Genomic DNA, 27,686 nt, shown 5'->3' on the forward strand with positions numbered 1-27,686 from the left:
ATACTCCCACAGAAAAGAGATCCCCCCCATGCCCTCAGCCCGGGGACCCCCCTGCCCTCCCAGCCTGGCTCTCAGCTCGGGGAGATCCCCGGTGATCCAGGAGCACCCCCGTACCCTCAGCGCACCCCTCAGCCGAGGAATCCCCCCCATACCCTCAGCCCCGAGATCCCCTCGGATCCCCCGCACTCCCAGCCCGGGGATCCCCCCGGATCCCCTCGGTACCCCCGGCCCACGCCTCAGCCCAGGGACCCTCCCGCACCCCCAGCCAGGCTCCCAACCCCGGGGATCCCCTGGGATCCCCCGAACCCGGGGCACCCCCTCCACCCCCAGCGCTCAGCCCAGCCCGGGGTCCCCTCGGGTCTCCGCGATCCCCACCCAGTCCCCATCCGGGGGATCCCCCCTGTACCGTACCCCCATCGGGAGCACCCCCTCCCCTCACGGCAGCACGGCCCCTCACGGCGGCAGCGGCGGCGGCCAATGGGGGCGGCGCGGGCGGGATAAAAGCGGCGGCGTTGGGGCCGGGACGGGCAGGGCCGGCCCGGGGGCTGCACGGCTCGGGCACGGCTCGGCCCCGCTCGGGCACGGCGCTGCCCATGGAGGCGGCGCGGGGCTGGAACGGGTGCGCACGGCGGGAGCCGCCGCCCTCCCCGGCCGCGGAGAAACCGCGCGGGGCCCCGGGCACCGGCACCGGGAGCGGCAGCAGCGGGGAAGGGTGGCGGGGAGAGCGGCCCCGCAGCGAGGAGGACAACGAGCTGAGCCTGCCCGGCCTGGCCGCCGCGTACACCTCCATCCTGCGGGCGCTGGGCGAGGACCCGCAGCGGCAGGGGCTGCTCAAGACGCCCTGGAGGGCGGCCACGGCCATGCAGTTCTTCACCAAGGGCTACCAGGAGACCATCGCGGGTAGGGAGCGCTCCCGGGGCCGCGGGGATGGAGCTGGGATTGATCAATTGATGAGAACTGATCGTTGTCCTGTCACCGCGTCACCCAGCTCGTTATCACCTCTGTGCCTCGCTGTCCTCTCCCTCCCCAAATATCTCGGGTGGTTTTTAATTAAACTCTGTGCAGGTAAAGTTTCCATTCTGTCGTAAGCCTCTCGTTTGGGCGAGCACAGCAAGTGCTTTTGCTTTCTCTCTTCCGATGGAAACTTTTCCTGCCCTGGCGTAGGAACTCGTGGGTTCCGTCCTTCCTCCCTCCCCGGCTGTGCTCGGACAGGGTGGGAACCCAATCCAATCCAACCCAATCCAATCCATGTTTATTCCCATTAGCAGACAGAAGGGGTTTGAGTTTTCTCAGGAGAAGTCCCGTTCTGCCGATGTTTTAATCAAGTGAGGTTTTTCAAAGGTGGGAATGAAACTTAAGAAAGCGAGGTGAGGAGAAAGGAAGAGGACAGGGAGATCCCTTCCCCGTCTCAGGGTCCCAGCAGCAAGTGCAGGTGTGGAGGGGAGCCCCAGGTTCACATCCCTGCTCCAGGTGTGTGTCCCTGCTTGCTGGGTGAGGGTGTGAGGAAAGGAACTGGATGGGATATGTTCTCATCAACAACTCATGACTCCAATGCAGGGTAAATACTGCTTGAAAATGCATCTTTTTACATCACTTTTCCTCTTCTCAGCCTCTTGGCTAAGGACTGTACCCAGTACAAACAGTAAAAAAGAGCCTGGAGAGCTTGGGAATTCCCCTTCTGCTCCTTCTTACAGTAAAGGCAAGTTCCTGTCAGTGAGGGATGCAGAGAGAGCCAGCAAGGATCCCTGAGTGTGGCTGAGGAAGGGCTGCTCCTGCCCTGCTCTCTGGAATCGGCACTGGGGTGCTGAGCCTGCCCCAGGCTCCATCAGGATGCTTTGCCCAAAGCAAAGGCTGCACTGTGCTATTGATGGCATCAGGGAGCTCCTGCTGCCACATCAGAGCCCTTTTCTAAGGGCACCGGGCTTCAACTTAAAGGCTGGGGCTTGTGTTTAGTTTCTTTTTTATTTCTCTGCTGTTGGCTCTTTCGAAATCAGATTTCTACAACTTCCAGCATTCACTTACGGCCAGCTTAAACTCTTGTGCCACTGTTGTGTCCCAGGAACAGCATTTTGGCCCTGGAAGTTGCTCTGCCTTTCAGATCAAGCCAGGTTTTTGGCTCACAGCTGGGAGCAGCTCTGGGCTCCTTGTTCCTCTCTTAGTCCTGCTGCACGGTGTGTTTGAGGTGAGGTTTCATTAGGTTTCATCTTTTGTTTGCTGGGATTAACTGCTGTAAAACACAGGAGGTCTCTCAGCCATCCTGCCAGGCTCTAGCACAGGGAATGTTTCCAGTGATAACTTGAGCACGAATTTCTGTGCTGAACCTGGATGAGGTTGCTGCCCTTCTCAAGTCCTCTCTTACCTTGCTGCCAGTTTTGTGTGCTCACGTTACCTGAAGTAATTTTAAAAACTTTTTTCTGCTCCAAGCTGGGTTCTCTGGGATCTTCTAATCTCTCACATAAATTTAATTAAGCAGAGTAGTTCTGATACTCCCCTCCTCTGATTATCCATGGGGGAGAGCTGTATTATATCCAAGGACAGAAAATGTCACTGCTCGTGCTCTGCTCCTGGACTGCTTCTTTCTTTTTAGGAAATCATGTCAGGCTGGGACACTAACATTCCTTCCTGTGTCAGGTGGGGAATCCTTTTACTTTCCAGCTGCTCACCCCTTCTTGCAGGATGCTCAGCTTCCACTTTTCCCAGCCAGACAGAAGGAAGAGCTGCTGCTGAAGGACAAACCCTCAGCAGATAGCAAAGCAAGCAGTGGATGAAGAGTTTGTTAGGAGAATCAGTATGAGTAAAGTCTTCTTACAGAGTTTTAAATGACTGATGAATCCTACAGAATATTTGGGCACAAGATTAGCTTTGGGACTGCTGCTGTCCCTGCTGCAGCATCCTGTGCTGTTCCCTTGGTTATACTAATCCAGCTCTCTGCCTGGCCAGGCTGGCAACTGGACCAGCAAGTGAAAAAGAAAATGAACCAAAACCAGCCCAAACCCTCCCCAAAATCCTGACAAGAAGCAGCCCTGACCTCTTGTTTTCCCAGGCTTTTTTTTTGCAGCTTGTTCAGCTCCTCCTGTGGAGCTGTCTGGGTAGGCAGAGGTTAAAGCAGGGATTTGCAGGGTGTGTTTTGAGGAGTGTTTCCATTTTATCCCTGCAGCAGGCATAAGATGAGGGGCTCTCACAATAGCTGCAAGTTCCATCCTCCCAGGAAAGGTTCCTCAGGTAAAAGCTCTGTGGTTGTGGTAGTTGTACAGCCACATGGCCACAGTGTGTGTGTGTGTGTTGCAACAGGTCCCTGCTGAGCTCACAGGGCTGGAGGTGCTGCCAGAGTGTGCAGCCAGGAGGGAGTGACACAGGTGACCCAGGGCAGTGAATGGCACAACAGGGACAGGCTTTAAAATCAGCCCTGTGACCTCGTCTGCTGCAGCATCTGCCCTGGGGAGGGGGAAGCAATTAGTGTCTGATGGAGTTTTCATTTTCATAAAGGAACACAAAGGAAGATGTGATATATATACACCCAAATTATAGAATTGTTTAGGTTGGAGAAGCCCTCTGAGATCATCGAGTCCAACCATTCCCCAGCACTGCCAAGGCCACCACTGACCCCTGTCCCTGAGTGCCACATCCACACAGCTTTTAAATCCCTCCAGGGATGGGCACTCCACCCTTGCCCTGAGCAGCTGTGCCAATGCCTAATCACACTTTCAGTGAAGAAATTTTTGCCAATATCCAATCCAAACCTCCCCTGGCACAACTTGAGGCCATTTCCCCTTGTCCTATCCCTGTTCCCTGGAGCAGAGCCCTATCCCCATGGCTGTCCCCTCCTGTCAGGAGCTGTGCAGAGCCACAAGGGCCCCTGAGCCTCCTCTGCTCCAGGCTGAGCCCCTTCCCAGCTCCCTCAGGAATTCTCCAGACCCTTCCCCAGCTCTGTTGTCTCCTGAGAGTGTAAAGCTGCTGTGCACTGCCAGGTCTGTGTTGGGTGTGCTTGGCTTTCACCTCCCTCCCTGTGTTATTGCAAGGGGATGGCCTTTAGGGATCCCTTCCAGCCCAAACCATTCCATGAGCTTTTTGGCTTCTGTGTGTCTGAGAACATAATAATAATAACAATAATAATAACAACAATAATAACAATAATAATAACTATAATAACCTGGAGCATAGTTAAACGTGCTGTCATTTGATATCCTGTGCTGGGTGTTGTCACTTGGCTTCCATGACACCTGCTTGTATTTGTATGTTTGTATTTCCCAGAGCTTAGCTTTGTAGTATTGTAGGGAAGATAACACCTGAATTCTGGCTCTCCATTCAGATTTGTGAGCAGCAGAGAAGCTGATTCTGCTTTCCAGCTTCTACTCTGTGTATTTCCTGCCTTGTTTTCAGCAGTGCAGAGTGGCTGTTCTGCCCTTACCCTCCATTCATCTCTGCTATCTGTGCTCTGCAGCTGCTCAGGGCTGTGTCAGAGCCATTAGCAGAGTTTACTTGTTAAATATCTGTATCTGGCTCTTTCTGTTAATTCCAGATTGTCGTTTATTAATCCTGGCTTTACCAAAGGCCTCAACCTCTTTCATTGACAGGATGTATTCAAATGTGCTGTTCCCACTCTGTAGTACCAGTCATCACACTTGGCAAGAATGCCTCTAGTGATTTCAAATAAAACCCACCTGGGGACCAGATTAAAAACCCTGACAGCTCAGTGCAGACGCTCCAGCACTGGTGTAGACTGGCAGCTGCTGCAACAGAAACCTCTCAATGTGTTGGTAAGGAAGGCAGAGCAGGAAAGTCACCAAAAAAGTAACTCCCAATTTCATGCAGTGTTTCTGTGCCAGCATCCAAGAACATCTGTTCTTTTCCAGGGTCAGATCTATCAGCTTCCTATTTCTGGGTGTAAATTCTGAGTGTAAATTGTATTTCGGAACAGCCCCCTTGGCTGGTGAGGGTAAACTGCAGGGCTGTGCCTTCAGCTTTTTGAGAGCTGGTTCAGGCAGATACCTGCCACACAAACCTTGTCAAACCTTGTCCCTCCTTTTACTAAAGGCTTCATGGCATCCTCAGAGGTGCTGTCTGAGGGTCTGACAATAAATACTGCAAAGCACAAGTGTGTGCAAAGGCAGCAAATGAGTGTAAAATGAGAATGAGAATAAATGGATATACAAGGTTGCAGACAGCACTAACTCAACTGAAACTGAAGGTTTCAGACCCAAGCAACTGGTAAGTTTCAGAAACAGTGTCAGTGATCCTGCCTTTGAAAGGTGAATCATAAATGAGTGGTTTGTATTGTGTAATCCTGCAGGAAACATTAGGCACAGGCCTGGACGAGCTGTATCTGCAGGAGGAAGTTAAGTTGTTCTCATCAGCCACACTCAAAGCAAAACTTGGTCACCAGTCTGGGCTTGGTGATGGTGGGAGCTGCTGCCGGGGGACTCTCCCAGCCTTTATTCATGTGAGCAGCTCTCAGGCATGCTGGCAGGTTCACCCATCCTTTCAGTGTGTTCAGCAGGGAAATGAAAATCAGAAATACTGGGAGGGGATGAATTTGCTTCCTGGACCTCTGGGGTTTGAAAGGCTGCAAGGCAAGTGACTCTGCTGGGCACCTTTTATTTCAAAGCAATAAACTAGTTAGGTCATTTCCTCACTCATCAGTTTGTATGCTTTTCCTACACTGTGGGGTGAAAAAATTCAACCTTAATAATCTTTTCTTCTAGTGGATTTGGTATTTTTATAGAGGACAACAATGGTGTAAGCTCCTAAATTTTTCCAGGCTGCTTGGTTTGCTGTGCTGAGGTGCTAAGCATTGCTGTGTCAAAACACACAGTGCCTTGAGCAAACAAGGCTGTTTGATCAGCAGCCCTGCCCTTTGCCAGAGCTGGGGAGCTGCTGTGCTTTCCTGGAACTGAGGAGCTGCTGGCTCATCCATGAGCCCATGGCATGTGTTTCATGGAACTGAGGAGCTGCTGGCTCATCCATGAGCACAGGGATGTGTTTCATGGAATTGTGGAGCTGCTGGCTCATCCATGAGTACATGGCATGTGTTTAATGGAATTGAGGTGCTGCTGGAGCACATGGCACGTGTTTCATGGAACTGAGGAGCTGCTGGCTCATCCATGAGCACATGGCACGTGTTTAATGGAATTGTGGAGCTGCTGGCTCATCCATGAGCCCATGGCATGTGTTTCATGCAATTGAGGTGCTGCTGGAGCACATGGCACGTGTTTCATGGAACTGAGGAGCTGCTGGCTCATCCATGAGCACATGGCACGTGTTTCATGGAATTGTGGAGCTGCTGGCTCATCCATGAGCACATGGCATGTGTTTCATGCAATTGAGGTGCTGCTGGAGCACATGGCACGTGTTTCATGGAACTGAGGAGCTGCTGGCTCATCCATGAGCACATGGCACATGTTTCATGGAATTGTGGAGCTGCTGGCTCATCCATGAGCACATGGCACGTGTTTCATGGAATTGTGGAGCTGCTGGCTCATCCATGAGCACATGGCACGTGTTTCATGGAATTGTGGAGCTGCTGGCTCATCCGTGAGCACATGGCATGTGTTTAATGGAATTGTGGAGCTGCTGGTTCATCCATGAGCCCATGGCATGTGTTTAATGGAATTGAGGAGCTGCTGGAGCACATGGCACGTGTTTCATGGAACTGAGGAGCTGCTGGCTCATCCATGAGTACATGGCATGTGTTTAATGGAATTGAGGTGCTGCTGGAGCACATGGCACGTGTTTCATGGAACTGAGGAGCTGCTGGCTCATCCACGAGCACATGGCATGTGTTTCATGGAACTGAGGAGCTGCTGGCTCATCTGTGAGCACATGGCACGTGTTTCATGGAATTGAGGAGCTGCTGGCTCATCCATGAGCACATGCCGCGTGCTTCATGGAACTGAGGAGCTGCTGGCTCATCCATGAGCACATGGCATGTGTTTCATGCAATTGAGGTGCTGCTGGAGCACATGGCACGTGTTTCATGGAACTGAGGAGCTGCTGGCTCATCCATGAGCACATGGCACGTGTTTCATGGAATTGTGGAGCTGCTGGCTCATCCATGAGCACATGGCACGTGTTTCATGGAATTGTGGAGCTGCTGGCTCATCCATGAGCACATGGATGGGATCTGTCAACAGCTGAAACCTCAGCCCTGCTCTGCTCCAGCCAGGGCAAATCAGAGGGTGGGAAATACAGGGCTGTTCAGAGAGAGGTTTTTTGGGGTTTCTTCAACCTCTGCCCCCACAGAAGGGATTCCTACCATGCTTGAACACACACTAATTGCAGTGAAACTTCTGGGAACTGGGATTTTCCTGGATCATCTGCCCTTCCTGTCAATGCTGAAGTAACAATAAGCTTGGTTGGGTTTTGTTAGGAATTTATTAAATATTGTGACCTCTTGGATTTGAGCTGTTGCAGGCTTCTGATCTTTCATGTTGCTCTTCTAAAGAGTTTTGTTTTTGATTTTTCCTTTGTTTCAGTTTCTGAAAGAAGTGTGGGTGAGCACCTTCTGTCACATGGGACATTGAAATGGTTATTGAAAAATCCTGATACATTTTAATGAGCATCTCCATAAGGCTGCTTTCCCTCACATTAATAAACCTCCTGTCAGAGGACAACTTCTAGAACCTAATCTTGGCTTCATCTGTCTGCAGGAGCTGGTCTGTTATGAATAGACTCCAGTCTCCCTACAACATGGAGGGTATCTCACAGGAAAATAAACAAATCTGTACAAATCACAGCCAGAATTAGCTGAAGAGCAATAATGCTGCTCCTTTATCTTTGCTTCTATGAAATGTCCCGTGAACCACATGTCTGGTTCACCTCCCTCCTGGTAACTGAGGGATTGAGCTTTGCTTCTGAAACAAATGTCCCTGTCTGAAGCTGGGTGTCTGTTTCTAGAGCTTTGGTGATGAAATCTGAAAAAGTAGCCAGAAACTTGTAAATTCTTTTGTGTCTAAGGTTTCTCCTGGTTTCTGCTAGAAGGTGTGTTATCACAAGCGTTCATTTCTCAGCATCTTTTGAACCCTATTGCCTATTTCAACAGTCATGTGGCATCTCAGGCTATGCCTCTTTCTAGAGCTCTTCAAGACGTCTTGAAGCAAATGACATACCCAGAGCTTCCTTTTCTTAGCAACCTGAACTCATTCACTTTCTGCAGCAGTACAAGCCCTTTACATTAATGCCTTTATAGCCTGGCTCTCTGAATGCATCACAAATTCCTGGTGCCTTTTTCATACTCAAAGGCTGCAATAATTTTCTTGTTGCTTGTCTGGAATCTTTTCCCTAACTACAATTACCTGTAATGTCATCACATGAATAATGAAAAACAAAGCCAGGTTTAACTTTACATTTTACTGCTTATCCAGCAGTAGCTGAGAGGTTTTTCCAGCGGTTCCTTTCCAGATTTCATCCTGACCCTGCTGGTTTCCCTGCCACACATCCAGCTGTTAACTGGTGTCTCCTGGTGCAGTCACATCTGTCCTCAGCTGGGGAGGGACTCTGGGAAAGACAACCAGAAACATCTGCAGCATTGCCCAGATGTTTCTTCTGTGCTTCTGCCTTAAAGACCTTAACCTTGGCTGGCTCCTGGCACTGCTCTTCTGGGGCAATGACCAAACCATGACCTGCTCCTGGCCCATGTGAGCTCCCTGCCACTGCTTTGGGGGTAACTCTGTGTTCTGGAGGAGCCTGAGCTCAGACACTGCTTTAGTTGTCACAGACATCTTTTATGGAAAATCCTTTCCTTAGGATTTTTCCTCCTGAGAAGCTGAGAGGCCTCAGGAACAAAATGTGAACATTGATTATCTGCTGCTGTGGAATGCAACAGGTGCATCTGTGATTGGTCTCGTGTGGTTGTTTCTAATTAATGGCCAATCACAATCAGCTGGCTCGGAGTCGCTGTCTGAGCCACCAGCCTTTGTTATTCATTCTTTCTTTTCTATTCTTAGCCCAGCCTTCTGATGAAATCCTTTCTTCTATTATTTTAGTATAGTTTTAATGTAATATATATAATAAATATTATATATTTATATATAATATAAAATTATAAATCAAGCCTTCTGAAACATGGAGTCAGATCCTTGTCTCTCCCCTCATCCTCAGACCCCTGTGAACGCTGTCACATTAGTTTGTTTGGGGGCTGTGAGTTGTCCCATAGGATGTGATCCTGCCTTGGCCCATTCCTGCCCTGCCTGTGGCACTGTCGCTGCGGAGAGAGAGGGGCAGAGGGGACAGCCAGGACCTGTGAAATGGGGTCAGGAGAGCCTTGTCCTTCTGTCCCTGCCAGGATGGATGGATGAGCACCAGGGAGCTCCTGAGGCTGCCTTGATCCTGCTGGCACTGAGCAACCTGCACTTAAATTGCAGCTGTGAGGCAGCTGAGCACCACAGGGAAGTGCTTAAACCCCTGGTGGGAGCAGCCTGCATCACTTCACTCCAGCACAGTGAAAAAGGCAGCTCTGGATGCTGTGAGCTGCTGCAGTGCTGCCATCCCTCCTCCCCTTCACCTCCCGAGCCCGTTCTGGGTGGGCTCTGCCTTCTCTCATTGCCAGAGGTGCTTTTGCTGTCCTGTGTTACATTAAAGCCATGCAAATAGTTTCTATAGCAACAGGTGTCTTTGCCGAGCTCTGACGCAGAATCCTGAAAGGTCTTTCTCATCCTGTCTTCACCCAGTTCTGATTTTTCATTTTATCAGCTCTTTTTTGAAGATAAAGGGCAAATTAATTCTGCTCTGTTTCAGGAGTTAACTTGCAGCACAGGTGGCTGTTTGGTTTCAACAGCCCAATGAAGTTTTTGCACCAACAGCTGAACTTTTGGCTGAAGGAAAATTCAGCTGGAATGATTTAGAGAGCACAAACTCTCTGTACAAACCATGAAGTCAAACTAGGGAAGCATGGTCTGGTAGGTAGAGTGAAAGAATGGGAAAAGGGGCAAAAATTTGTCCCCAGCTTTGCTTCTGCCCTGTTTAGTCTGAGGTTATTTCCCCTCCTGTCCTTTCAGCTCTGTTAAATTTTCCAGAACATGTGCTGCAGCACACAGGCTGAGCTTTTATGAGCCCTGTTTGATGCTATTGCAAACGGAAAAAATTAAAAAAAATCTTTAAAAAAACCTAAAAACCTCAGACAAATTTAGATAAGATGGTGTGGCCTCCCTGCACAAGGTGTTTGAGTCTGTGCCAGGGAAGTGTCTCCTGTGTGATCACTGCCAACAGCTGCTGCAGTGGGACACAGGGAGAAGCAGCTGTGGAAAGATGCTCTGCTCACTCTGCTTTTGTCACCATGGGCTTGGGCTGCAAAGGGGGAGGTGTAGGGATGGGCAGGATTCAAGCTGGGCTGATTTTCAGGAACAGAGACTTGTGAAGCAGAGACTGGAGCAGAATAGGGATAGGTGACCACTCAAGACGGTGGCCATTTGCTCAGGTGGTGGCCTTCAGCCTCACACTTGGTTTTACCTTTGTGCCCTTGCATCACCTGGCACTTGTGGAGGAGTTTTTGGAGGGCCTAACACTGAGCTGGTTTCTTCCTTTGTGGGCCTTCTTCTCAGGGAGTAGCTGGTGCTGACAAAATCAGCCCAATTCACTGCAGGGACAGTGCAGGCATTGTCTGTGACTTGGCTGCGACTTGCTGATAATATTAAATAAATAAATAAAAGATGCAAAAATGGCAAGACCACCATAAATAAGAAGCTTGAAGCTCCTCACAGCTCTGTGGCTGCAATTCTTGATGTGCAGATGTGTTTTCTTACCTCTGAAACTCCCCTGGCTGTGCTGGGGCGCTGCCCATGCTGCTGAGGCTGAGCTGTGGCATTGGAGGGGATGTGCAAGAAGGATGGGTGCTCTTTTTGCTTCTGTTTGATTGCTCTGGCCCTGAGAGGGATGCAGGGTGCCTTTTGTTCCTGGAGTTGCCTGTGTGGTACTTCTGAGGTCACTAAAACTTCTCTTTTCTCCCCTGAGCTGTGCCCATGATACCACACAGCTGGGAGAGAAAGTTTGTGAGGACCTGCTAATATATATTTTATATTTTATTTAGTGTATATCCATCCATATACACGTGGATATGAGGCTTCAGGAGTGAAGTACCTTCTGTTGTAGCTCTTCTCTGTGTCACACACCAGGACTCTTGATGAGAATTTGGCCATTTCTGGCTGTTCTGAACAATCTGCTTTGCTCGTGCGCTGACGTAAATCCATATCTGACATCAGGCTCTGATATGCTCCTGGTGAGGCTGGTGTGACCTGAGCTGGGGGTCTAATAACAGCAGCAGTCACTCTGGAGATGCTTCGTGGATCTGTTTGGATTTTGGTTTAATAACTCTGGCCACGGCAGCAGGTTTTGTGCAGCCACTGTTTGCCTTTCAGCTGTGGAAATGGCACGGCTGCAGAGTGCTGCAGGAGGGAGCTCAGCACCCAGAGTGCTGCTCTGCCTCCCCTTCCCTCTCCTGTGAGCCTGTTCAGGTCCTCTCTTTTGGGCTCTCCCTTTGCCTGGCTGGATTCATAATTATATATGTGCCTGATGCTGCCCATGCAATCAAAACCCTCTCCAGCAGTGCTCGGTTTAAACCCAGAAATTCAAAGATCAGAATTATGTGCTTTCACAGAGCTGTTCCCTGGCCTTTTTCATGCCCCTATTCCGGCCCTCTGACCTGATCCAAACCCTCCTGGGATTCATCCTGCCTGCCTTGGTTGCCAGCCCTGCTCAGGAAGGATCCCGTGTCGCAGGCGGAGCACGTTTCCAGGGTTACCTGTGCAGGGCTGATAGCAGGCAGGAAATTAAAATGCTCCATGATGATGATCCCTTATCGACAGCAGATGGTGGCCATTAGCTGGATGTGTGTGTCAGGGGAAGGCACCAAGGCAAGCAGAGCAGACGTCAGACATCACTGCTGGGTTTGTGTCACCACCACCATTGGGTTTGTGTCACCATCACTAAGCTTGTGTCACCACCACCCTTGGGTTTGTGTCACCAGCCCTGCAGGTGCTCCCTGGTGCTTGCAGGGCAGTCCCTGAGTGCCCTGCTCTGCCTGTGGTGTGTGGGACTCTGCTTTCCTGGAAGGAGCTCCAAGGAGCCAGTGTGGCTCCCAGCTGAATTTGTTTGCAGAGTTCCTTGTCCCTGTTACCAGCCCACCTGTACAGGTGGTTGTCTCCTGCAAGTTTCTCCTTCATACATAACTTTTCTTTCTTGTTCTTCGAAAGACCTGGGTTCTTGACTTGGGATTATTCTACTTTTAAGATCTCTGAGCATCGTTCAGGTGCCTGCAATCTCTGTGGAGACTGATGTTTGGGGATTTGTCAAGGGACTGATGAAAGTGGAAAATCAACTGAGGATCCATTCTGAGATTAGCCAGGTGTCATGTTATGTGCTCCTTTTCTTACTGAGCTGTCTCTTCTCCCTTCTGTCTCAGTGGGGGTTTCCACACCTCACTTTTCTGCCGACTCTGAGGTGCAGAATTAGGCTGGAGTGTGGATGTGTCTGCCCATTTCAGATCAGGACAGCAAATCTCTCCCCAGATGTGTTTCTGACTTCTGTGTGTACCTGAACAGCTGCAGGATGAAATTTGCCTGCAAAGCCTTCTTGGAGACAGCAATGCTGCTGTTAAATGTTTGCAGGAACCACTGTGGTGGATTTTTAGGTTTTCCCTGACCTCAGGCTGGCTTTGCTTGCTGGAAGCAGGGCTGGAAGCCCACAGTGTCAGCTGTTAATTGCTCTTAAGATGTCCGTAATTCTGCAGAGACCAGACCTGTTCTAACCCATGCTCGAGCTATTAATTGAATAGAACACTCCAGGCTGACTTCTGGTGCAGCACGTAGGCAGGGTGACACCAGGGCAAAGGTGGGATTGTACCCAAACCAAAACCGCTTGTGATGTTACTCCTCACTTCCCTCCACACCTTAACCCTAAAATCTATAGCCCTGAGAGAGCTCTGCCCTTGCTACAAGCTTTCTTCTTGTCTGGAAGAGGCTGCCATGATTTTTGGGTTTATTTTTAATGCAGATGTTTGATTTCAGATGTCCTGAACGACGCCATCTTCGACGAAGACCATGATGAGATGGTAATTGTGAAGGACATAGACATGTTCTCATTGTGTGAGCATCACCTCGTTCCATTTGTTGGAAAGGTAACTCTCCCTCACGGAACAAATGTGGGAATGCACAGTAAAAGACCTTAAGGACATGTAAAAGACTTTGCAGCTGTAGCTACAAAGCTTTTTAAGGCTGTAAGTACTCGCTGCTTACGGCTACAGTCCTAGAAGTTTAATCTTCAGAATACAAATAAGGAAGGTCTCCTTAATGTGAGGTTTTATTTGAATTTAAGCTCCTGAAATATAATGCTCAACCTTTGCTAGTCTAAGTAATCTAATGGTTTCTGACATTTCATATCAAAGCTCTTCTCCATGAAGCAGCAGCAAGCCTTGAGGGCAGACATCTCGATATTAAACCAGCTCACCCTGCACACTGGCTCTGTCATGGATTTAGCTCCTGGCTCAGAGCTATCCAGAGCACATCCATCTCTCTGAAACCCCCTGTGAGTGGAACACGCTCATTATCAGCCCTGCCTTAATTATGTGAGCCAGGTCAGGGAGAGGGTGGCCAAATCTGGCAGTGCTTGATTGGGGAGTCCTGTGAAAGGGGCTGGTGCTTCACAGGGTGCTGGAATTGTATTCCCAACAACTTCAGGAAGATAAAATTTCTCCAGTTAACCACTGTAGAGGTGATGAGGAGTTCTGAGTGGGAGCTGCACGTCTCAGGCTCTTCAGTCCCTTATCAGCCCAGAGGATGGAGCTCAGCCTGAGCCATCTGTTACCACGAGGTGCTCACAGGTCCAAGAGCAGCACGTGCTTGTGTTGTCTGTAAAATTCAATCAGTGCCACATATGTTCCAAGCAAATTGTCTCCCCATAATAAAATACATGAACAGAAACCAGCTGTTTATTTAGCTGAGTCAATTCAGGTTTGTCTGCTGTCTTTTCTTGCTGTTGGTATTTCATACTGGAGAACAGGATAACCCCTTTTTCTGTGCAAGCTTTCTTTGTGCCTGTTACTCTTGGTTGTGTGCACTGTGTATATTCTCCCTGTTACTCCTGTGGCAATGTGTGCATTTTTTTTTACATCCAGCTGTTTAGCCTGTGTGGTTTGGAGAAATCTCCTCACAAACACCAGCTCATCCTTAAAAATGACTTGGTATGGCTCTGAATATGCAGAGTAACCATTGCCCTGCTGGGTGCACCAAACAGGCTGCAAACACTGACCTGTAGGTCTTGCACTTGCAGTTCTGCCTTGCAGGAAATCGAGAAATCTGCAAAAATATGGGGAACAGGATTCAAGGCTTATTTCTAAGCAGTGTCTCTCTGTCTGAAATGTTTCATGTATCTTTCCAGGTGTCAGTGGGCTGATTGCCTGACAGGAGGGGTAGGAATGAGCAAGTTAGCCAGGTGATCAGGTGCACTGTGGTGCCTCCACTGCAGGTGCAGCAGCACAGGATTCTGAGATGGGGCCTCCAGGCAAAGCCAGAATCCCCCACTGACACAGCCCTGCTCCAGCTTGGCTCATTTTCCAAGTCTCTGGTACAGTGGCACAGGACTGGTTTATAATCTGTTATAACTCTGAACCCACTGTGATTCAGTGGATTCCTAAAAACAAGGAGCTAAATGTCCTTCCCTCCATATCTGAGCACTTTTCTGCTAAACTCCTTCCAATTTAGTTCAAGTACCTGTTCAGCAAATCCATATTTGAGCAGGATGGAAGCTGAGTTAATCACCAGTGATCTCTGATACTAAAACAAGAGAAATAATCAAATCAGGAAGTGCAGCCTGATTTTTGGTGGCAAAGCACTTCTTGCCACCAGAATTTTCACTGCAAGTAAAGCACAGTCCCTCTTCCTTCCTCTCCCTAAATCCATTTAAGGCCTTGGAAGAAAAGCATGTTTATTTTAGACAAATAGTGCTGTGCTGAGTAACAGAGACTGCCTTTGTACCCAGATGCAGCAGTGTTCTGGAGCATTCCTGAGACTTGGAACCTGAGCCTTGGCTCCTGGAGAGCTGTGACTTCTCTGCCCCTCAGAAAAGCTCCCCTGTTCTTCACCAGGACCTCGTGAGATGCTCCCAGCCTCAGCTCCACAGTTCCCCAGGCTTGCGTGGTGCCACGTTCCTCCCACTTGCTGAGACCTCTGGGCTGGCCCAGAGTCAGTCCTGGGGCAAATGCACATCCCATTGTCTGTGCATGAGTTCCACCTGCCCTTGGGAGGGTGCTTTTGCTGCTGTTAATGGCTCTTCTCCCCTGCCCAGGTACACATTGGTTATCTCCCCAACAAACAAGTGCTCGGCCTCAGCAAGCTCGCTAGGTAAGTGTTCTAATGAAAGTGATGCTAATTTGTAAAAAGGATTCCAGGCTGTGCTAGCTGTGTTAATCTGTTAATCTTGTTAATCTCCTCTGCCTCTAAAGCTCAGCCCACTTTGTGTCCTGGATTTGGATTTAGACCAATCCTCAGCATTGGTTTTGGGATTCTTTTTTTGGTTTTTTTTTTTTTTTGTTTTTTTTTTTTGTTTTTTGTATTTTATTTTTATTTTTCATTTTATATTTTATTTTATATCTTAATTTATTTTTTATTTTTATTTTAATTTTTAATTTTTTTAAATTTTATTTTATTTTATTTTATTTTATTTTATTTTATTTTTGTGGAGAGGACAGATAAATCTTGGAGCTATGTGTTAATTCTCACCAGTGGCTGCAGCAGAGCCCTGATGCTTTTGTAGGTTCCCTCAGAGTCTGCAGGGAGCTCTGAGGCAAAGAACAAGAGAATTTGGTTATGTTCTAAGGCAAGCCACAAAAAACCAGTGAGAATTTCCAGCTCTTTACCACTTGGGTGTAAATTGGCTAATAAGAACAAAAATCCGTAAATGAACACATTTCATGGATATAAATTCAATCTAAAGCTTTCATCTCTTAGCTGACTCTTCAGAAAAAATGTGACATTTCTTTCTTTCACTGCAAACTTGCTGAGAGTGCTGTGGGGTAGATTTTATAGATAAAGTTCAGCCTAAGAAACAAAGCAATTGTGATGCACTTGAGAAATCCATTTAGTATGTAAAACAGCTTTTTATCCTCAGCAAGTTCCCTTGGATCAGTTGTTACACTGGCTCTTGTTTTTAAGTGACACTTTCTCCTGCTGGTGAGGAAGAGGATGGTAGATCCCTTCAATAAGCAGATTATTTGGGATCAGAGTGGAGAAACAAATGTAAAAATTTGGCTGCAGCTCAAAAACACCACATAGGTTCCGCTTTCCCTGATGGGTCTGTTAATCCTGCTGTAGTTACAGCAACACTAATGAGAAATTAGCCCTGCAAATCTGCCTGCCTGCTGGGTTTCCTTAGCAGGTAAGGAACCTGTAGGATATGGCAGCAAAATGTCCTGAAGGGATCCAGATCTGTTCTGGGCTCTGCTTGCACAGCAGAGCTGGGTTTGGAAGGGGAAGGGTCCTTGGAGGTCACATCTCACATCTCTGCTGTGTAAATTCGTATTGCAGGGAGGCATTTAGGAAAAGGCTGGAAAGAGGTTTTGTTTTGGTGGGTTTTCTTTTTTTTTTTTTTTTTTTTTTTTTTTTTTTGGTTTTTTTTTGGTTTTTTGTGGCTGTAGGAGCTGCTGGAGTTGCAGGCTGGGGTTCTGAGCTGTCAGACCTGCAGCTCTTGGGCAAAATCCTCATCTCCTGTTAGCTGCTCATATTTGGGGATGTGTGTGGCATCCCATGGCTGGTGTTGAGTTCTGGGTGGGTCTTTAGGTGGGGCAGGGCTGGGGGGTTTGTTTTTTGGAGTTGGATTTCTGAGGAGAATCCATTCCTCCTGAAGAGACTGTCCTGAGCACGGAGTTTCATTTCTGCAGGGTTCCCATGCAGCATCAAGGATCACATTGGAAATGTGCACCCACTGCTTTGTGCTTGCTCTGGTCTCTGTTTCTCTCTTGTCTGCAGCTGGAAAAAGGAGCCCAAAATGCTTTTCATGGATTTTTTTTTTTTAATGCAAGTGGGACTATGGTGCTGGAAAGATAAAAATTTCCTCCCGTTTATCCTCAGAATGGAAACCTGCATCAAAATACGTGCAAGGCTTCCTGCACTGTGCCCAAATCTCAAATCTTGCCTCTGTGTAAAGTGAGGGTGAGACTCCCATATTCTGCAATAATGAAGAGATTAGGTTCTTGTATAACAAAATGTTCTCACTTTTGAGTGCTCACCATGAAGAGGTTTGGGGGTCAAACTGTGCCTGCCTTTGGTGCCCTGCATAATGCAGCCAGTGTTCAAGCAAAGATTTGTGAGGCTGCTGGTGCTCTAGGCCTAATCTTTCATAATAGGATTAGTTTTATGTGGTGAGTTTCTGTAGTTGTGGATGACCTGCATTCAGTAAACAAACATCTTTCCCTGGGTTTTAAGCTCAGGCTTGAAAATGCTCTTTCAAACAACTGTTTTTACATAAACACCTTGTTAGGACTTCTTCTGTGCAATATCTGAGAATGTTTCCTACCCATATGGTTAATCTAAATATTGTGTTGCTTTGTTTGATGCTGTAGCACAACCATTTCATTGCTGGAGGGCAGTTTGTGCATTTAATTCTCTCTCAAAAGCAGCAGGAGAGTCTCATTGTCAGGGATGGTTCTTGTAAGTGATGCTTGAGGCTGCCAGCCAGTGTCTGGCTTTTGTCTGGTGTGCCCAGACAGGTATCAAAGCTTTACAGCAACTCCTTTTTGTGGCCACTTGAAGTGTAATTAAGCATTTGAGCTTGGCATGAACAGCCCCTGCAGTTACAGAGCAATTATATGGATTTTTTAAAATGTGTGGATTCTGGAGCTGTCATTGAGTGTCACTTCCACTGCCACCAATGGCTTAAATTTAGAGTTGTACTGGAGGGGACCATTGAGGTGATCCTGCACTGAAATGTGAAGGATGGGGTGAGATATGAGTGGGTGGAGAGATTCTGTTTTAAATAAGGCCAATTCTGTCTCATTGTTCTCAGCTAAATTTGTGGTCAGATGCAAGAATCCCAAACATTTCTTGCTCAATTCCAGCATTCTGGGCATCCATTATCTGAGCTGACCTTAAGGCAGCATTTGGTCCAGTCTGAAACACAGGGAAATGTTCAGAAATTAGGGAGATCTTGGACATGAATTCCCCCACAGCTGTGTGATGCAGGTGGGTGGGGATACAAGGAATTGCAAACCAGCAGAAGGAGACCAGAGGAGTGACTGGTTTGCCCTGAAATAATCCCTGGTGCTGCAGGTGGGGGGAACCTGTCACTGCACACAGGGATGTGCCAAGGGCAGGCTGAGATGTTCCTCACAGCCATGGATTCACACAGGGGTCTCTTTTGGCAGCACCAAATTAATTGTGAAGATCAGCCAGTGGCCAGCTGGGAATAACTGTAATATTGTCTTTTTCCTTTCTCCTTTAGGATCGTGGAAATATACAGTAGAAGATTACAAGGTAAACACGAAATTTGTTGTTTGTTGTATGCTCTCCTCTCCTAGTCAGTGCAGGGGGCTGGTAACTGTAGATGTGGAGTTTAAGAAGGGAGAAAGATGTTTCTTGAAGAGATTATGTTGCTGTTCTTAGTCCCTGCATTCCCAGTGAAGGTAACTTCTGCTTAGGGAACTAAATGGAGCCTGGAACTGATTCCAGGGATGAAAGTGCTCCAGGTAGAGCTGCCAGGAATAACTAAACCAGTTGGATGCTGCTGGGGATGAGCTCTCCTGCAGAGATTTGGAGAGATGCCTTCAGGAATCCTTGGAGCAAGGAGCAAGAGCTGCCTCCTGCCCCTGAGAGGGAGAGGAAGCTGCAGGGTCCAAACCTTGGGCTGGGCTGATCCTGCTGCCTTTGTTCCATGGTTAAATTTGGCCTGGTCTTGGCAAGAGAAGTATCAGTGACCACCAGGCTGGTGAATAGAGGGTGCTGGAGCTGCAGGAAGTGAAGCTTTGCAGGACAAAGCTCATTTTTGATCTCAGCTTCCTTTCCCTAAGGAAAGAAATCGGGCGTGTGGAATGAATGGTGCAGCAGGAACGTTGGGAACAAACACATTAAAAATTGAAACAGAGCAGAGAGGCAAGAAAATCCTCTTGCAAAATAGGAAATGGAGGAGCTGGTAGAACAAATTGTGGTTGGAGAGATGGAATGCAAAGTGGCTCCAAAGATAAACAAGAAAATAAAAGCTCTGTTGCAGGATACAATTGGAAAAGAGGATGGACGGGGCTGGGAGCACCCTGGTCTGGTGGAAGGTGTCCTTGCCCGTGGTGGGGGGTTTGGAATGGGAATGAGATGAGCCTGAATGTCCCTTCCAACCCAAACCATCCTGGCACTCTGGGAGCCTGAATTCCCCGTTGTTCCCCCAGTCCAGGAGCGCCTTACCAAACAAATTGCCATCGCCATCACAGAGGCCTTGCAGCCCGCCGGGGTCGGCGTCGTCGTGGAAGCCACGTGAGTGAAACCAGAGCTCCAGGGGGGGATCCAGGAGGTCCAGGGTGGAATCCAGGAGGTCCAGGGATCCAGGAACTCCAAGGGTGGGATCCCAGTTCTGTGTGATCCCAGGAGTTCCAGGGGTGGGATCCAGGAGTTCTACAAGTGAGATCCCAGGTGTTCCAGGGGTGAGATCCCAGGTGTTCCAGTGGTGGGATCCCAGCTCTGTGTGATCCCAGGAGTTCCATTGGTGAGATCTCAGATCTGTGGGATCCCAGGTGTTCCATGGGTGAGATCCCAGCTTTGTGGGATCCCAGGTGTTCCATGGGTGAGATCCCAGAACTTCCAGGGGTGGGATCCAGGAGTTCCAGGTCGGGGATCCCAGCTCTGCATGATCCCAGGTGTCCCATGGGTGTGATCCCAGCTCTGCATGATCCCAGGTGTCCCATGGGTGTGATCCCAGCTCTGCATGATCCCAGGTGTCCCATGGGTGTGATCCCAGCTCTGCATGATCCCAGGTGTTCCATGGGTGTGATCCCAGCTCTGTGTGATCCCAGGTGTCCCCTGGGTGTGATCCCAGCTCTGTGTGATCCCAGGTTCCCATGGGTGGGATCCTGGTCCGTGGGATCCCTGTGCTGCAGGGCTGGTGCATGGTGGCTCTGTGCTGTGCTTGGTTGTCAGGCAGAGGGATTAGTACTTACAATAATAATAACAACAACACTATTAATAGTAACTTATTACTACTAGTAATAAAAAATTAGTGATCCTGATGTGCTGGAGCTCACATTTAAAGTGGGAGCTGCCTGATCCTGTGTGGAATGTGGCAGGGAGGAGCTTCCCCACTGCACCAGGTCCATGCCCTGTGCTCCTGCTGCCTCCTGGAGCAGTCAGAGCCTGGGAGCAGCAGCAGGCATGTCCTGTGAGCAGAGTGCCCCTTGGGAAGGTGGGATTTCCCTGGGATCAGAGGGAAGGCAGAGCTCAGTGGCTGAGGATGTGACCCTTCCCCAGCTGAGGAGCTGCAGGTGCCCTTTCTGCTTGTGGAGGTTTTGTGACCCTCCCAGAACTGAGTGTCACCATGTAAGAACCATCTCTCCCTGTGGGATTCCCTTCCCCAGCAGTGTTCCTGGTGCCCTGGCTTTCTCTAGGCATGATTTTCTGCTCTCTCCTAGGCACATGTGCATGGTGATGCGCGGGGTGCAGAAAATGAACAGCAAAACCGTGACCAGCACCATGCTGGGCGTGTTCCGGGAGGACCCCAAGACCCGGGAGGAATTCCTGACCCTCATCAGGAGCTGAAACTGTGTCACCCTCTGGATTGTCCTGTCCTGTGTCGCTGTCTGTCCTTGTCCCCACGTCCCAGCTCTAAACTCAATGGTTGTGAATTGTTGTCATGGTCCTTGTGCAGTGAGAGGCTCCTGGTGGCACCTGGGGAAGGTGGGATGGGGGAGGCTCCTCCTGGATTCCCACTGATGCCACAGGGTTACCAGCCACAAACAGGAGTTTGGAAATGTTCTTCCATCCTTGATGCAGAATATCTAGCAGTCAGGAGAGAAGTGGGGCTCAGGAGTGAAATGGATATGTTGTGTTTATGAGAATAAATGTGGAGCAGCACAGGAAACACCTGAAAGGATGTGGATCTTTGTAGGGTTGGGATTGTCCTGAATTATTGGACTGAATTATGTTTTATTGCAAGTCCTGCAGTGGCTGTTTCAGTACCTGGATATGTGTGTTATACCTCTGAATTGTTACCTCTGGTGTGTTTTATATTCTTGCTAGTATTAACCTTACTTTTCTGTGTATTTTTTTGTTTGTTTGTTTGAGAAATGTGTAAACTCCATTTTTCCTATCCTCTTAACAGGCAGGGAATTAACTTCTGAATTATTTGGGGCACAGCCCTGTCTCAGTACAAAGGGGTTTATGCACCTTTTTCTCTGTGCCTCAGAAGGTCTGACCACTTGAACTGTCAGTCTCTTACTGTTTTTAAGGAAACTTTAACAGAGGAGAGGAAAAGCCCTACAGAGTCTGTCTGCAGAGTACTGAGGTATCCAAAGAGGTTTTTAATGATATTTATATCTTGAGCTTTCCTTCTTGGATTTTCACGGGTTAGACTGAGAAGCTAAAATCAGTCTGATAATGTGAAAATGAAGATTTGCAAGCATTCCAAGGTTTCCATTTCCAATGCTGGACCAAAGGTGGGCATGAAATCCTGAGCACAGCACAGGTACCTCCCCTCCGTGCCCACAGGTTGGGTTATTCCAGGGCAGAGCAACCTGGAGTGACAGCAGCTCTCATTTCATAAGAGCAGCTGACAAAAGCATTTCCAGGGTCACCAGGATGAATCAAACCACATTTCCCCCACCCCTGTGTGTGTGGCAACCTCTGTAAGTGGCAGAATTGGTACAAAAAGTTTCAGTCCAGCTGGACTTGGCTGAACTTCTGCTTTGTTACCGTTTTAATGGGTGTTTTGTAACTCTTAATTGGGAAAAGATGGGGAGCGAATGAGAACCACCCTGCTCACAGTGAGCTTGCAAAACAGATGCGAGCCAGGGGGGTGGGTGCCCGCGGTTCCCAGGGCTCCCTCTGCTTTGTGGACATCAATCCAAGCTGTCCATGAAGCTCAGGGCAGTTTCTGCTCTGCCCAGCTCCATCCCACCAACATTCCTCCCTCCTGCTTCCAGTTGCAAACAAAAATAAAAATCATGTCTGGTCAGATTGGGCCTAAAGAGCTTTTTGAAGGAGAACAAGCTCATGTGTTTAATTACACTAATTTTACTTTGAGGACCTTCACATCATTATTGGAGAATCTTTTGGAGCATCCTCTGCCCTGGGTTTGTAGGATTGGGTGCTGGGACAGTGTTTGTCTCTGGGGTGAACAAGCTGTGCTGCACATTGCTAAGCCACACCAACCCCATGGCATTTCAGTTTTCAGTTCAGTTTGTTACAAATTTCCAGCTGAAAAGCCTTAAACCTTTCTTGCCTGAGCTTGGCAGTGAACCTCTCCTTTTAGCTCGACTGGAAGGAGATTTTGAGGACCAAAGGGGCACACACCAGTACACTTATTTCTTTTTCCTTGCTTCAGTTTGGGAATTAAATCTCTGTAAAACACTGTGTTGGTCCTGAGGCACCAAAAAGTTGTGTTTTAACCACTTATCTCGATTCAGGATAAAGTTCACGTTGCACCACCACTGTTCTTTATTTCCACGTGACCTGTAGTCCTTAAAACACACCTCTCTCTACTCGTGGCCTTGGGTTTTGTTCCCATTTTTTGCTGTTGTTGATCTCAGTGAGTTTTTTGGGATGTCAGCATTATTCAGACACAGGAGCTTTAACTACACCCCGTGTGTAAATATGTAAAGGATGTACAGCCCCTGTTGTGCTGCTCTCCAGTGCATTGTCTCTGAAACATTAAAGCAAAATGTTCTCCTTTGGAGTGGGAGCATCCTTGGGGTCCTGGAGCTGATGGTTCTGCACAGGGGAAGGGACAGAGCTCCCTGCCCTCATGTGGGGATGTTTTTCACTCATGGATGAGGTGCTGGGTTGGGTGGTGCTGTTTTCCTCAGGGGAGTCCCCAGCTGATGAATGGGAAGCAAAAAATCCTCCAGGATTTGTTGTCACCTTCTTCTCTTATGCTGCTGCTTGGAGCCAGGGGAATCCAGAGCAGAAACACTGGAGCAGGGTGGTGAGGGGCAGGGGCTGCTCCTGGCATTGAGCTTGGGGGTTTCACGCTCTTCTTGTACCCTTTGTGCTCTTCTTGAGCTGTCCTGGACCCCACATTAACCTGAGGAAATTCCTGGTTCGTGGCCTGAACAGATGAATCCCATCAGCATCCATGACAAGGAACCTCGAAGGCGAAACCAGGGTTGGGTTGGGTTGGGTTGCCCCAAAGTTGTCCCCAGGGTGGGTAGATGGGCTTAAAGCCATTCCTCCTTGTCCTCCAGCCTCCCAGGAAGCAGATACTGCTGGGATTCAGGAGAAGAAATAAAAATATAAAATGCATGGATGGCAGACTGGTGATGAGCAGGGCAGCCCAAGGGCAAGGGAAGGGGTCCCAGGGTTTGTGTCCACCCTGGGGCCAGGAAGGGAGAAGGGAGGGTGAATGAAGCCTCCTCCAGCCCCTTCTGTCCTTTGGATCCAAATGCTCTGAACTGTGTGGAAATAAATCCCCTGGGAAGCCCCAGGAGCATTGGCAAGGCCCATCCCTGTGGTGAGGCTGATCCTGCCTTTCCCACAGCTCTGCATGAAAGCTGCTGCTTGTGGTGGGAAATGGCCTGCTTGGGAAAACAGGCACTTCTGCAAGGAATTATCTATTTTAAAATTATTTTAAGGTGTGGGATTGGGAAGGAGCTTCACTGGCTTTGCCATCGTGGGAAAATCTGTTTTCATGGGGCGAAAAAATATTTTGCTTCCAATACTTTGCTTTATAGCTAAAAACCCCTAAAACCAAAACCACCAAAAACCCCCCAAAAATCTGCAACTAAAAGCTAAAACAGAAGGACCAAAAGCTGTTAAAGAAGGGGTCATCCTCCCAGCCCTGACCTGCCCCATTTCCCAGGACTCCACCTGATTTATCACGAGCTCCATTCCTTTCCCGATGCTCTCCAGTGCTATGTGTTGCTTATCAATTTTATTTTCTCAAGAGAAAATATCTGAGCAGCTTCTTTGAGTTTTTTTTCCTCTCACTTTGGTTATTTTGGGTGTCTCCCATCACCTCCTGCCCCTGTGCTGTGGAGTGACCATTCCATAAATCCCTGTGCCATGGAATCCCAATCCATAAACCTCAATCCATAAATCCCATGTCCAGCCATGTCCTGGGCTCTTTGGCCCTCACCCTTGTGTTCCACCTCTACATGCAGGTTTTTATCGTGGAATCATTAAATTTGGGAGAGCCCTGCCTGGCCACCAAGCCCCAGACTGCCAAGCCCAACAGGATGCTTCAGTTCAGGCAATTCCTCCAGCTCAGGGCTCCAAATTTGGCCCTTTTTAGACAAAAATCTGCCTTCCAGCAACTGCAGGCAAGGCTGGGATCATCCCAGAGGCTTTGAGCAGCCTCCAGAACCTTCCACACTTTGGAGAGTTCCTTAAAGATCTCCCCAAGCTCCTCAGCTCCTGTTCCTGCTCCTGTTTCTGGAGCTGGGACAGAGCCTGTAATGAGCTGTGCCCTCTGAGCCTTGGCTGAGCCCTTCTGGAATAACAACTTAGAGGAAAAGCTTTGCCTTCCAGCTGTTTTGGAAGTTACACTCATGATTTAGGAGTTGAGGGGGCACAAAACATTAAAGCTCTTGTTAATAAGTCTTGGTCTGGGAGGGACAGAAAATAAATCCCAGTATTCAAAGGAATATTGTTAAAATACACCAAGAATATAATCACAGGGAATTTATTTGTTGTTTTAACGAGTTTATGTCTTGTTTTGGGTGTTGAGGTGTTGCAGGGGTGGTTTTGGGAGGTGAATGTGCCACCTTCCCTCTGTTTGCTCTTCTTCCCCACACCAGATTGTGACAGTGAAGCAAAGGTGAAAAACCCAAACTAAGAGGGATCAACTGCACTGCAAAGGCCTGAAAATGATTTTAAAGGTGCCAAGGCAGAGCACAGCAGTGCTGCTTTGATTGGATGTGTGGGTGCCATGGAGGGAGCAATTCCTGGGCCCCAGCCCAGGTGTCTGTGCCTCTGACGCCCCTGGGCATCCCCTGGTGCCAGCACAGCTCATCCACAGCTGGCACCTTGTCCTGGGGCACGGCACGGAGCTGCTGCAGGAATGGCTGCAGGAGGGGACAGACACTGCTCCAGCCTGAGGGGCATCAGTGTGTGGGAAAAAGGCAAAATTTCAGGATGCAGCCAAGGAAGGGGTCACTGCAGCAATCCTGCCAGAGCTGAAGGAGGATTTGGACAATGTTCTCAGGTGGGGGTGTTGGGGTGTCTGTGCAGGGCCAGGAGTTGGACTGGATGGACCTTTGTGGGTCCCTTCCAGCTCAGGACATTCCCCGCTGGTTTTTGGTGCTGTGCAGGGGCCAGCCCTTGGCTGTGGGCACAGCCCCAGGTGCCAGCCCCAGCTCTGTGCCCACCTCTGCAGCCTCTCCTGCACTGCCCTTCACCATGGGAGATCAGCTGGGGGGAACGGGGCCTGGCTGGGGAGGAAGAGAAGGATGGGAAAGGTTTTGTAGGGAACAGCAGTGGGAGGGAGGGAGGGAGGGAGGGAGAGCTGGCAGGGGTCTGCAAAGGCCCTGGGGGATGCCCGAGGTCAGGGATGTCCCAGGGGCTCAGCTGGTCCCTGTGGTGTTTGAGGGGGTCCCCAAAACAAGGTGAGAGATGAGAATCTGACTCCATGTCTCAGAAGGCTGAATGTAATATAATGTAATGTAATATAATGTAATATAATATAATATAATATAATATAATATAATATAATATAATATAATATAATATAATATAATATAATATAATATAATGTAATGTAATGTAATGTAATGTAATGTAATATAATATAATATAATATAATATAATATAATATAATATAATATAATATAATATAATATATATTGACATTATACAATATATTATATCATATATATTATATAAATATATATAAAAGATCTACATAAAAATATATAAATATATTACACACAAATCTATGTTATATATTTATAATTATATAATTATATATAATTATATAATAATATTATATTTTATATATTTTTATATATTATAATTATTATAATTATATGTTACAATATTTATATATCATAATTATTATTTAATTATATATTTTATAATAAATTTTACATATGATAATAACATATTTTTATAGATAATAATGTAATAAAATTATATATTATTATATTTATATACTCTATATAAAATATAGAGTATATATAATATATAAAATATATATACTATATAAAATATATAAATATATTATATATAAATATTATATTATATTATATTATATTATATTATATTATATTATATTATATTATATTATATTATATTATATTATATTATATTATATTATATTATATTATATTATATTGTATTTGCTAAAGAAACAGAAAGGATGCATCAGAAGGCTTCACAAGAGTGACAATGAAAGCTCGTGACTGATTCCTGAGAGTCCGACCCAGCTGATGGTGATTGGTCATTAATTAAAAACAATTCACATGGAACCAATCAAAGATGCACCTGTTGGTAAACGATCTCCAGACCACGTTCCCAAGCAATCAGATAATTCTTGTTTCCATTATTTTCTGAGGCCTCGCAGCTCCCCAGGAGAAGGAATCCTGGCGAGGGGATTTTCCAGGGGATGTCACAGTGACGGCTCCCTGCACAGTCTGTGGCTCCCCCTGCTGAGCCCGCCCCGAGCTCTGCTCGCTGCAGGAGCTTCCTTGGGGCTGGAAAGGCGTTTTTGGGGAGCCCAGGGATCACCCGAATGCCAGAGTGGGGATGGGAGAGGGGCACCATCATCACCCTGCACTGCACCCCACTGCTGGCTGATGCTGCCAACACCCCCTGTGCTGCCCCTGGACAGGGGTGGGGATGGAGATGGTGTGTCCAAAAGCAGAGGCTACCTTTCAGGATGAGGTATTTAAAAAAAAAAAAAAAATTATTCAAAATTAGGCAAAAATCGATTTTCTTTCGATAAGAGGGGATTTTGGCTGAGCAGGCTCTGTCCATGGGGTGTTTCCATAAAGAGGGAAAACTATAGAAGCACAGAATGGTTTTGGCTGCAAAAAAAAAAGGAGATCATCTTCTGTCCAGTCCCTGCTGTGTGCACTGACACCATCCACTATCCCAGCTTGTTCTAAGCCCTGTTCAACCTGGCTTTGAACACTTCCAGGGATGGGGCAGCCTCAGATTCTGGGGACAACCTGTGCCATGGCCCCAGCACCTTCTGAGTAACAAATTCCTTCCTAACTCATTTAAATCTCTCCTCTTTTAGTTTGAACCTGTTCCCCTGCTGTTCTGCTGCTCCAGGCCCCCGTGCTGGGCTCTGAAGCCTTGGGGAGCTCTGTGGGTGCCTCGGCTGATCCCATCCCTGTCCCGGGGGTGCGTTCCTGATCCCTTTGCTGATCCCAGCTAAAGCAGCTCCTGCTGGTGGCACAGGGCACTCTGCTGGCCGGGGCTGCCAGAGCAGCTGGGAATTTGTGTATCCTGGAACATTCCTGGCTGGCAGCCAGGCCAGCAGCATCACCCTGCCTCTGGCACAGCCAGCAGACGTGGGGAATCCATTATTCCCTGATCCCGATGAGCTCTGCTGGAAAAGCCCTCTGCATCTTG

The 27,686-nt window shown here is 48.0% G+C and overlaps 1 protein-coding gene across 1 annotated transcript; it reads left to right on the forward strand.

Annotated features, from left to right (window-relative positions):
- Positions 1-544: 544 nt before the first annotated feature.
- On the forward strand, positions 545-22,836 carry GCH1 (GTP cyclohydrolase 1). Its single transcript, XM_058807045.1, has 6 exons — positions 545-900; positions 12,996-13,105; positions 15,271-15,326; positions 18,421-18,452; positions 19,355-19,439; positions 20,588-22,836. The coding sequence occupies exons 1-6, from the start codon at positions 594-596 to the stop codon at positions 20,712-20,714; spliced, it is 717 nt and encodes a 238-aa protein (XP_058663028.1). The 5' UTR covers positions 545-593; the 3' UTR covers positions 20,715-22,836.
- The last annotated feature ends 4,850 nt before the right edge of the window (positions 22,837-27,686 follow it).

This window comes from Ammospiza caudacuta, chromosome 6 (genome assembly GCF_027887145.1).
Source record: "Ammospiza caudacuta isolate bAmmCau1 chromosome 6, bAmmCau1.pri, whole genome shotgun sequence".
Lineage (NCBI taxonomy): Eukaryota > Metazoa > Chordata > Aves > Passeriformes > Passerellidae > Ammospiza > Ammospiza caudacuta.